This window comes from Rhinolophus sinicus, linkage group LG07 (genome assembly GCF_036562045.2).
Source record: "Rhinolophus sinicus isolate RSC01 linkage group LG07, ASM3656204v1, whole genome shotgun sequence".
Taxonomy (NCBI): Eukaryota; Metazoa; Chordata; class Mammalia; order Chiroptera; family Rhinolophidae; genus Rhinolophus; species Rhinolophus sinicus.
This window is the reverse complement of record NC_133757.1, coordinates 20705030-20717259: the sequence shown is the minus strand read 5'-3', so window position 1 is coordinate 20717259 and position 12230 is coordinate 20705030. Positions and strand designations below refer to the sequence as shown.

The 12230-nt window shown below is 40.1% G+C and overlaps 1 protein-coding gene across 1 annotated transcript in view; it reads left to right on the top strand.

Moving 5' to 3' along the window:
- CFAP58 (cilia and flagella associated protein 58) overlaps positions 1–11933 on the top strand; it is an 89039-nt gene extending 77106 nt beyond the window's left edge. The window contains exons 16-18 of the mRNA XM_019725132.2: positions 5127–5246; positions 7591–7724; positions 11431–11933. Coding sequence (XP_019580691.2) covers positions 5127–5246; positions 7591–7724; positions 11431–11542 — 366 coding nt within the window. The 3' untranslated portion in view covers positions 11543–11933. The remainder of the gene's footprint in view (positions 1–5126; positions 5247–7590; positions 7725–11430) is intronic.
- Positions 11934–12230: the final 297 nt, after the last annotated feature.

The following is a 12230-nucleotide window of genomic DNA, read 5'->3' as shown; positions in this document are numbered from 1 at the left end:
AGTAAAAGTTCTCAACATGAATATATCTTACCTCTGTTGATGTGTACTCCTAAAATGTGATGGGCATGGTTTGTTGACAGTATAATTGCAAGCAGCAAAATTACTGAGCTCCTAGAATGAGTAGAGCACAATAGTAGGTATGAGAGATACATGGTAAGATCCATCGTGATACTGACCTTAAAGGCTCATAATTCAATTGGAGAGAAACAATGGAATCATGAAGATTAAATACTGAAGTAACATAAGGCATATGTTGACATTTTGGAAAGCAGATTTTCTGTGTATTCTATAATGTAGGCTTTCTCAGAAGCATTGGTTATGGGATTAAAAAAATTTCACTTCATCTTGAACCCATTGGGTGAGCTAGAGTGAAGACTAGACAGCCTCTCATTCCTTGGAGTGTGTGGTATCCAAGCATCTGAATGGGTGGCTTTCACTCTGGAGGGTGTAGATAAGCGCGTGTCTTTGAATCAGGGGGAAAGCTGCCTGTTTCACGTGAGTAAGCTAGTTCACAGGCTGAGGTGATTATTCCCAACACTGTCAAGCAAACCGATGAATCCAACGTGAGCAGAACCAATGCACTGGCATTTGCCAGCACAGATTCCGATTAAAACAAAACAAATTAGATCCTCTTAGTGACTGTCTTGCATAGATGAACCGAAGAAGAAGGGGTGTTAAGGTGCACACTGAACGTGGACTACCTTCTGTTTTCAGCTGAAGGTGCAAAGCAAAAGACAGAATATAAACAGAGAGTGAATATAAGATTGTAGCTCAGGATGGAAAGCAGTTCTCGTGAGCAACTCAATTTCTTCCTCTGAATTGTACCCAGAATAACATTGACTTTTATTTGCATAGACTGTTCAGAGTGTAGACTTTTATTTTATTGTCAGATAAAATACAAGTACCTGAAGTCTGAGTGATTCCATATCTGAGTTTCCAGCATGTGGTTAGAGACTGTCACCACGTAATGATAGCATTATTTAAAGCTAATACTGTAACATTGTACCACTACACTCAGCCAATATTGACAATGAACCATGCTGTTATCCAGCATAAATTGGCAGGGACTCTTGCAACAAAAGAATCCATAACCATGTCCGACAGTCTGTCCAACTGAGAGATGGATGTCTAAGAAGAGAACATCATTTTAAGAATGGGCATAGTATGGTTAATGCTTGCAAGACATGCTCAGCCAAAAAGAAAGCTAGTCTCTTGACATTAATAGTCTAGCCTTTTCTTCCAGTGTAGCTGTTCATAAAATAATTTAAAGAGTGAGGCATACTACAAAATAATATTGATATGCATTATGAACAAACTCTGAATAAATAAAGAAATGCCAACCTGAAGATGCAATCTTTTGTTGGTGGGGAAATAATAAGCTATTTATGATTTTCTTATGATATTTAATTGGCATATAGTGCTTCTAACCCAGTGACAAATTAATTGACTTGGTTTAAAAAGAAATGGAGGTGGCTTAATGAAGAAGGACAGGATATGTATTACCAGGCAGCTGGTTATGCCACTACTGGCTTATGGAGACAATATACATTGGACAGCAAATGAGTCTCTGTTGCATAAGATAGATTCTCTTTATAATAGAATTGCATGCTTTGTCTCTAAATGGGGTTATTATACACACCATTGCACAATGTTTGAAGAGCTTGGTTGGCCCTTATAGAGGGTTAGGAGAGAAATAAATTGGAAAACAATCGTACTTAAGACCATCAATCCATCAAACACTCCATATTTATTTAAATTACTAGCACGTTCTCCCAAAATACAAATCTGTATGATACACACAGCTAGAATGTTAATGCTGCTCAGACATCACTTTGGTTTTAACAGGTTTCCCGTTGTAAGCATAGACTAAAATTCATGTGTGTTGGAGCCTGGTAGTGCCTTTCAACCACTTCCCTCCCATTCCCTTTCCCTCCGCCCTTCATACATTCCACTGTTTTAGTCCCTGAAGTTTCATTTGGTATTCTTTCCACCCACCATGAACACATATGCATCACTTGTCCTGGGTTAGTTAACTCTCAGAACTTCTTGACTTTGACTAGTCAGGCAGGTTTAATGCTAATTTACTGAGTTTCTTCACACTTGTGGATATTTACTGTTCAGTCACTCTGTTATCCTTTAGAATAAATCCATTTTAATTCATTTTACAGTCTCAAACACACACACACACACACACACACACACACACAGGAAGTTATAGAAGATGACAGGATTGTTCACTCTTGCACATCCTGTTAGAGGACAGAGGCAAGGCTCATTCAGATGGTGCAGGTCAGGAGAGGGGGGAGCTGAGTCATGCACTTCCCGCTAAAACCCTCTAACCTGGCTTTGAACCTGGCTCCATTTTCTGTTGATGTGATCGTTTAGCCTTTTATGTAGCTCAGTTTGATCCAAATTCTTTCAGGGTTATAGCATGTTTTCAAGCCCCAGAGGAGGTGTTACATGGGAAAAGTGATTCTTGAGTCTATCTAAAAGTGATTCTTGAGGTTTTTGACTTGTCAAGGGACTTGGGACAAACCAGTCATCCCTGTGGACCTTGGGATTCTCACCTATGAGGTGAGGTAACAAATATTTGCTTCTTCCAGATTTTCTTTTGTGTCTTTTTCCTCCCTCCTTCCCAGGAGCAATTGAAAAGAATTACACCTGTGAAACATTTGAAGGTTGTTGGAGTAAGATGGTCTTTTCAGTTTAAGACATTATTATATCCCAAACCAGATTGTTTCCTCCTCATCATTGTGGGGTTCTTTACTTTTCAAACCTTCCTGTATTCTGGTAATATAGAGAGGTGAGCTGAAAGAATGGACAAAACAGTTTCATGAGCTTCTCCACTACTTATTACCCTCTCCAAATTGAATTTTGAAGCCTTGTCAGAAGTGTTATTTTTCCAACAGGGCAGGTGTTAAGTGGCTATAGAAAATAAACTTACCTCCTGATATCTTGCTCATTGCCTGCTACATCCATTTACTGGGAAGATTATATCGTAAGGTGTGACAGGAGGTCTGTACAGCAAAGGACAGTCACTACTTTGTAATTCAATTTGTTCTTCTTTTGTGTGGGCTTTTGGATTTCTTTGTCTTTTCTGGAATTATTATTAAAATGCTGAGTATTAGGTGATATTTGTTTCTCCAGAAGTTTATTCCACCCAACTAATTTTTAAGTTGCATATATTCTTTTGAAAATAGAGCCATGCTGTTTATAATAAAGTTGCTATAATTTGGCCAGGGAAAAGGAAAAACAGAGACAAATGGTTAAGAATGACTTAAGTCGTTTTTAAAAACGACTTCTATGTTCTTTGGCAAAAGCAGATCATTTGATGACAACGCTAAGAATACTTAGCTCTAGGTAAAAAATAGTTTCCATTTGACTGGATATTTCATTTAATGAGAGCGCTTTTACTTATATTTTTTCCTTTAATTACCTTACGACAATAATATGTACAGAGACAAATGAGTAGACACACTACTTTTTTATCAATGTTTGTTCAAATTATTACAGTTTAGAGGAATGAGAATCTAGAATTCGAATGCTTTAGAAATCTTTGCTTATATGTAATATCTTTAATTCAAGGACCCAAAAACACGTGGCAAACAAACTCTGGGTACAAATGGGAATTCTATATTGTTAAAGATTAAATTGTTACCTAATGGTGATTTGCTTTGGGTTTCTAGAAAGTCCTTTCTTTTAGTTCTACAAGTTTGTGTATCCTAGTTTTCCTGGATTTTTACTGATTCCCTCAAACCTTTTCTAGAGCTCTTTTTCTTCCTCTGTCATATTTCTAAAAAGATTCATTTTCTGTACTTCCTACTTCCAATTTATTCTTCAACCGGTGTGACTTTTACTCCCCAAATGTTACTGCAACCTTTCTGACAAGGTCAGCGGTGCTTCGCTAATAGTCCACCCCAAGAGCCCTCTGTTTTCTTTTCTTTACCCCATTTGATGTCACTGACCACCCAAATCATTCCTCCCTTTTCAAAACATCTGCCTTTTGTTAGTTTGGGGGCCATTCAATTACTCTTCCTTATTATCTTTCTCTGGATCTTTCTTACTTGCCTACCGCTTATATGCTGGCTCTCCCCCAAATCTTGTTGTCCTGGTTGATCCTATAAGCCATCCCTGGTTGATGGATCCACTCTCAGGACTCTAGCCATGACCCACATCTAGCTCCAACTTGCTCCTCTGTTCTCAACTCTGGGACCACATTTTCAACACCTCTTCTAGATATCCTACAGGGCCTCACGCTTGGCATAACCTGAACTCACTGATTCTCAGGAGAGCGTGCAGTAACAGTTACCTTTCCTTTCCCTCCACACTGTCTTCTTTCCTGGCCTCACTGCCTCCATCACCACCACCTCCCCAGCCCCCACATATCCACATTAGAGACTTTGGAGTCATCTAGGCTCCTGCCCCTCCCTCGGACATGTCTTCGTATCTGCCTATCTTCCATCCTAGTCGCCTTTGGTCCAGCTTTCTTTATCTTCTGCTTGTATTGGTGCCCTGAGCAGTTTCCTAATTCTGTTCTCTGCTTTCCTGCTGGAGCCAGTCCTCTGAAGACAAACCCAGGTGTGGCTCATCCTTGGCTCCCAACTGCCTAAAAGATGTGGTCTGGCAGCACATCGTGTATGACACACACAGTCTGGTCCCAAGCTATGAGCCCAGCCTTTTCTCTCTGCTTCTGCCGCCTCCTGCCCTGTGTACCTGCTGAGCTGGATTCACCACTCCCCTGCTCTGTCACTGAACCTTGGCCTAAAAAGCTCTTTTTGTCTCTCTCTGCACGGGGGCAACCTACTTATTCTTCAAGGGACAATTCAGGTGACATTTTTGTGAAATCTCCCCCAACTCTTTCAACCAGAGTTACAGAGTTACTCCTTTTACTGGTCACAACACTTGGTTGACATCTTCCAACACTGCCCTTGTCTTTCAGCACATGCTAGTCCCTTGATCAGGGTTGGTTTGATGCATGATTGAATGAATCTACAGGTGAATGTAATCAGCATGGAGCTGTGATGTAACTTAGGATGGTCCCGAACCAAGCTGACCGTGGTGCTAAAGACACTTTCATTGTCTTGATGGGGCTATTTATCTCTGTGTGTGGTTATGTTCTCCACCAGGAAAAGGAGAAACTGTATGTGGAACTAAAGCACATCATGGCCCGGCAGCCTGGGCCCGAGGCTGCAGAGCAGCTGCAGATATACCGCCACACGCTGCGGGAGAAGACCAAGCAGCTTAAAGTAAGTGGCAGTCTCTGCTCTGTCCTGGCTGAAGATGGCCACACTGTGGGGAACACTCTGGACGCGTCCTCTGCCTCAGCACAAGGAGCTGGTCTCACGAATGACATGCTCCACCGAGATCAGCCTTAGGAGCAGGGCAAGCCTCAGTGCCACCCCTCTGCTCCTAGATTGATAGACCCCACAATTCTCCATTTCCTGAAAGAGGGAGGTGAGCACGTCAGGAAAGCGTTGGGGAGAGGATGATGGCGATAGGATGGAAATTTGGGGGATACAGTTTTTTATGGATCACCACAAGTTGACTTAGAGGAGTTGGGTGGTAGGGAAGCACAGAGGAAATGTGTTAACACCATTGCCCCCTGAGGCAGACCACAGTGCCAAAGCAGGGTTTTGCTGTTCCATTCCACCTGAAATAAATGCACACAAAGCACCAGCTACTCCCCAGCCCCCAGGACCTTGCTTCATGACCATCTATCAAATCAATTGCCATGAAAGGGAAAGAAAATCATGCAGGGATCCTCTTAGCATAAATTCCCTTCAAAGTGACCTAAGGACCTCAGTTGGGGAGATGGAATATTTTACTATTGCACATGCCTTTTTAAAGTTTTCTAAAAAGCTCTGCATTCCCATTATATTTTGAGCTTTACCTCCTAAGTGGATACTTCTGTATTCTTGGTGTGCCAGGGAAGTCTTAGACACACACATGCACAGAATGTAGCACACGCCAGCTGAAGGCTGGCACCTACACACTGAGGGTAATAATTACTGCCCTTCTGCCTGGGGTAAAATAGACGCCATGCTACTAATATAATACTAATCCTTTCACAAATAGGACATTGTAAAATTGCATCCTTTTAGTTAAAAAAGGCAGATGAAACACAAATCGAATTAGAACATTAGTTTTCATCTTATCACTCTTAAGTGTTCGTTTCACATGACCATCCTAAGACGTAATTTGAGTTTTGCACGAGGCATAATCTTTTGATTGTTTTTATCCCCTTAAACAGTTGAATATTCCAAACAACAGCAAAAAAATAAAAGCCTATTTTCTCAGAGGTGGGTATAGACTCGAGTAGCACTTGTCTGTCTTCACACTACTGTCAGCCACAGGTAGCACTGCATTGCATTCAGTGGTTCATAGGAGCCTTTTGTTACATTAACCCTTTATTTCAGGAAGTCCCAATTTTTGCTCTGAATGAAATGTGACCATTGGTGGAAGAGGTTCAGAGGTGGATGGTCCTGCGCCTCTTGGCCAGCTTGCCCTCATTGTCTGGACTCCTTTTTAGGAAATTCCACATTCATTGTTTGGCAACAAGGCCTTTTGTTCCTAACAGTTTAACTGTTCAGGTAGATTTTATTCCAACAGGAAAATCATATTCTTTAGCTCATAATAACATAGAATCATTTTCACAGCAATGAAGAGGAAAGAGTTCAGAAGCAGATGAACACTCAAAAGACAAAAATCCCCCCCCCTTTTTTTTTTTTTACAAATTTTTGAAGTAGGGAGCAAGAGGGAAAACAAATCCGAGTCTATTGCATGCTCCTTAGAACAATAGCCTTCCTTTGCTCTCGTTGATTTTTGTGGGGCGCACTCCTAGCTTTGGCATGCTTTCCACATTCTGTTCAGACGAGTAAATTCCCACTCTTCTTGCCCAGTCTGAGGTCAGTGACACGAATTGAATGCCACAATGGAAGATGCAGGCAATCAGGCATCCTATTACAGCCCCTCACAGGCATGAGACTCTCGCGTACACATGTCATAGCTCTCTGATTCTCAGGGGAAAGTGTCTCAGGGCTGGGATGAAGCAAGAACCTGTGAACGGTCCCTCGGAACACAATAAAGAGGTGACAGGCATTTAGCAGAAAACACATAAATTGAATTCCTGCTTGGTGTGGTGGTGGCAGGATGCGCCCAGGATAATTTTTACCATAACCCTAAGATGAATCGCACTCCCTAGTGATGTCTTTCTTGAATGCTTTTTTAAAAAGATTTTAAAGACAATTTTATACTGTATGTCAGAGTTTTTCTGTCTCTATTCACAATATTCCTTGAAACACATGACACCATTCATGTGTGAGCCTGTCGATTGTTGCTTGATTGTTCTCCTTTCTAAGAAAGGGAATGAGGTTTCATTTAAGTTTGTCCCTGGATTATGAGGGACAATCTTCAGTGCTCAGTGAGATTTTCACTTAGACACCGAGCTTGAACTGGAAGGAAGCATGAAGATTATTAACCTGGGCATGGTTTTGTACCTCTAGAAACGGCAGCAGGTTAAAAAGATTTTTCAGACAAAGATATTGTCTCACTGCGTATTTTCTGCTAATGCTGCTTCATTTGCCACCTTAGGTTTTGTCTTCAGAACTGAATATGTATGAGTCACAGAGCCAAGAATATAAATATGAGATTGAGAAACTCACCAATGAACTACTAAGTTTAAAGAAGAAATATCTCGCTCAGAAACGTAAAGAACACATTCAGAAGTAAGAATTAGTCGTATGTTCTTCTAGTTGTGTTGTGTCTATTACCTGCTGACGAGGAAATATTTGGTGGGCAATCACAGTTGCAGATTTCCCTGGGGTAAACTAAGTCACAGGGTGAACAATTGATATTCTATAGGTCACTCACTGGGTATGTATCAGCAGAGTAAGATCAGTGTCTCATCCGATACTGAGGCCCCTTCTTTGGGCCCTAACAGGAATCCATTAATATCTGCTCACTGGTGGACCTAACGTGGAGTAAAGGAAACATAGTGTAATTTTGTCCCCACACTATTCTCACAGTTTGGAGATAATCATGCCATAACTATGTTTGCAAATGAGGTTCACCATCAGCCTTATACTGGCTGAAGAATTCACATGTAAGACCACAATTTTGCCAAGGGGTCTGAGCTTGGTAAAGCTGTTCTTTCTGTAATATGGCTGTACCCCTGTAATCAGGAGCATGCATGGATAATTTTCATCTGTTTTAGATAAACTGTCTCTGAACAATCCCTTTGTCTAGTAACTGACTTCAGTATCTGCTGTGGGCTTTCGATGTGAGCTCTCATTCTTCTAGGAGATGATAATGCAGATGGCAGGTTAAAATTTGGGTCTCAAGGTCAATGTTCCCTTCACTTTGTTATCGCTTGCCTGATCTCAGGGTGGGAGAGTGAGCCCAAATGAATCAGTAGGTTTGAACCTTGGTTTGGCTGCGTGGCATTACCCAAATCATCTAGTCCACTCTATTGTGGCTCACCGTATGGGTTGAAAGTCAAGTTTGGTATTTCATCCACATGGGCATTTCAGGGACATGGTAAAAGAGCATTTGAATGCATCTGGCTATGGTTTATTAGTGGCAAACAGCTATTTCAAGTAACTGTATGCAAATTTATTTGCCAGTAAATATCTACCCTTCTTGTAAATCAGAATATTCCCCCATTCCACATTCAGATATCAGCTCCTTGGTAGAATAAAATACTGCTAAAAATTAGAGCAAATTTAGGTAAGTCTCTCTTAACATGTGGGTCTGGCAACTGTCTGATTCAGAATCACTGAAACAGACTTATTAAACATGTAGGCTCCCAGGCCCCATTTCCAGATATTTGGATTTAGCAGGCTCTGGAGGGCCTCAGAAATCTGCCGTTTAATTACCCTGCAGGTGATTTTTCCTGTACACTGAAGTTTTAGAATTGTGGATATTAATGATGTGAATTAAATGAATGTTGGAGTAGAAACACTGTAGTTTTCTTTTAGGACACGAAAGTCGGGCTTATGAAGTGTCAACATGGCTGGTTTCCACATGGGGCAGGTGTCTAGCTCAGTGGCTTTCAAGCTTTTTGATTACACACCCCATCAGTAAAACGTCTTTGAACTTGCAGTCCTCCCAATATATATGCATATAGTTTTTCAAATAAAATTTTTATTTTAGAATACTTTTTTACTTCCGATATATTTTAATCTATAAATTACATGCATATATTATTGTGACTTTTTGAGTAATTATTAGTAAAATGAGATTTGTAATTTTTAAGAATACAGTATAAATTGAATCTCTAATATCTTCTTTCCACCCCCAATGGGTCATCTCATTCATTTTCTAGAAGTGATGTACTCCATTTTGGAGACCAGTAGTCTAATTTACAGCGTTATGAGCAGCTAGCTTGGCTGAACAGTTAATTATCGTTCTAGAGTTGATTAGCTTCCCTGCCTTGGCCCTGGGGTTTAGCCTAGTCTCCCTTGGATCTTTATTGATTTTCCTCCCCTAGTTCTCTGGACACAGAGAGCATGCCCAGCCAACAGATGGCGCCCCTTCTGTTGACTCAGCACTTCCCAATGGCCTATCCACTGGGAGCTATACTGCCCCAGCCCTGTGCCACCTGTAGCTATTGAAGTATAAATGAATTACAATAAAATCAAATTAAAAATTCAGTTCCTTAGTTGCATTAGTCACAGTTCCACTGCTTACTAGCTACATGTGGCTAGTGGACACTGCATTGGACAGCCTAGATATAGAGCTTATCTACCATCATGGAAAGTTCCATCAGACCATGCTGCCCTAGAATATTTGTCTTGACCTGTCCTCTTCTTGCCCTTAAATGCCCATTAGTTTTAGCCACTCTGGCCTGGTTAGAGTGTCACTGGTGGTTCCATTTAGTTTGGGATCCATAAACTGGACGTAGACAGAGATGAGTTCATAGGAGAAGTACAAAAAAAGTATTAAGGTGCTGAAAAAAAAAATAAGCCAAGGTGAGAACAAAAGTGCTGAGATGGTTTAGATTGGAAGGGAGAAGGCTGGAGGGAGTCATTATAATGGTCTATGAACACATGAAAAAGAAAATATAAAGGAGACATTATTCCCATTAGTCAGCTTAGGCCAAGCCAGAAGCACTAAGTGTATGCTCCTTCAGAGAGGAAAATTTGGGTTATTTAAGGTAAGAGAGGTCAGGGGGAAGGAGGAAGCACAGCCTGCATCTAACAACAGTCAGGAGGTGGACAAGTGGCCAAAGTACGTGAAGGAATTCTCTTCCTGGATCCACTCAAAGCTAAAGCTTTTGTCCTATTTATGGAGGATTTTTTTTTTTTATAACAATGAAATCAATTCTGCTAAGAGACAGCTGGACTGATTAACCAACCCTCTGCATGTTCTTTCCAAATGGAATAATTTAGAATAATCTCTCTGGATGTTCTCCCCACATAAGTGTTTTATAAAACAGCAACTCATATCATTTTCACCTTATTGCTTTCTTTCATTTTTCTCAAACACTCTTTTTATCATGCTTTGGTCCCAACCTGTGCTCTACCCACCTGGCCCAGCTCCCCTACCCTGGACCCCCAGGCTGGTCTAGATTCTGCAGTGCCAGTCAGATTCTTTTCCAAAAGATAGATTCATTCCCCTAAGGTAAATCATTGGCAGTTCTCAAATCTAATTGGTTTTGGTCTCAGTAGTTTGCTTAATTTTTATTTTTAAAAAGGGTCTTCCCAAGATGTTTTCCATAAGACCACTTGGGTAATTTGTATAAATTTAAGGTACCTCTGTGTGATACCTGAATGTGTGTGTGTGTGTGTGTGTGTGTGTGTGTGTGTGTGTGTGTATTTAAAGGAGATCTGTATAGAAGATACAGCATAGATATTAGGGTAGAATTCCCTTTATTGCCAAATGTACTATCTTATTTATCTTTCCAAGCCTTTCTTGAATCTTAAACTATTTTTAATAATAACTATTGCTTGTCTAAAGTTACAGGAAAGCTTGTTATTATAAATGTCCAAGTTTGATGAAGATATCATGTATATGTGGTAAATATTTATGTTGGTACTGGTGCTTTGGAATATAAAAGTTGATAAATGATAAATTAGTTATTGTAATTGAGTCAAGAGAAAGATTCTTCTGACTGATCTTTGGAACTGCTTTTTTAAAACAGGAAGATGATTAGAAGTCAGAAGCCTTAAGTCCATAGTGCTTGAGTTTTAATGAGGTCTTCTGTCCCTATTTAGATCAACATTAGGAGGGCACATTTAATTGTGTCTTTCCCTAATTCTATGTGTTATCAGCGAACACCTAATTAGATTTTCAACAACCACCTTGTCTAAAACCGGAAGCTTTAATCAAAGCAGTTTGCAGTGGCTACCTCACCCTAGGAACTTAGAGAACACCAAACTTAGGAAAGGAAAAAGCTGTTAAGGAGGTTAACTTTCACCTCCTCTCTTACAGAAACAAGGACAGAATATCCATGGATAATGCCTTCTCAATGGCCAAAGCAACTGGCCCTCGTTTTACTGGGGGTGGATTTCCCCTCAGCAAGTCATCTCAGATGAAGTCTTAACTTGAAGCTGCTGGCTGGGTCCAGTTGAACAGCTCACGCAATTTGCTCTGGAACATTTTGGAGAAATCTGTTTCAAACCTGTTAGGTCACAAACACTTAGGGAAATCACTGCTCAGATTACAGGATGGAAAGAAACGCAGAACTATCATAGTCATGTACATATAAGAGTGATGGCATTCTATTTGGTCCACATGGATATTACAGATTATAATTATATCTGTTCAATTAGGCTGACCCATTGCATAAAGCAGGTCTTTTGTTAATGCCACATTGATTAATTTGAAATGCACCCCATCTAGACACTTGGTATGGATGAAGCTGTGGATTCTTAATTTCTCTGTTATAGACGTAGGTGCACTTGAAGCTTTGATATTAAAAAATATTTTTGAAATGCAGTGCAGTCTTATTAATAAGGATCTATTTTAATTATTCCTCATTAACAAGTCATTGCATGAGGTGAGAAAGAAGGACAAACTCAAGTATTTAAAAATTGTTTTGAGAATGATTTCTATGTGGAATTTCTTTTCAGGCCTAGGGTATGAAAATCTATTCCAAAGAGACATACTAATAAATACTTCATCATAAAAAATAAAAAAAGAACCTTTGTAGAGATGTTGATCTTTGCTTTGGGAAAGTAATTAAAGATTAAAACTACTGTTAGAAATGTGTAACATAAAGATTTGATTCA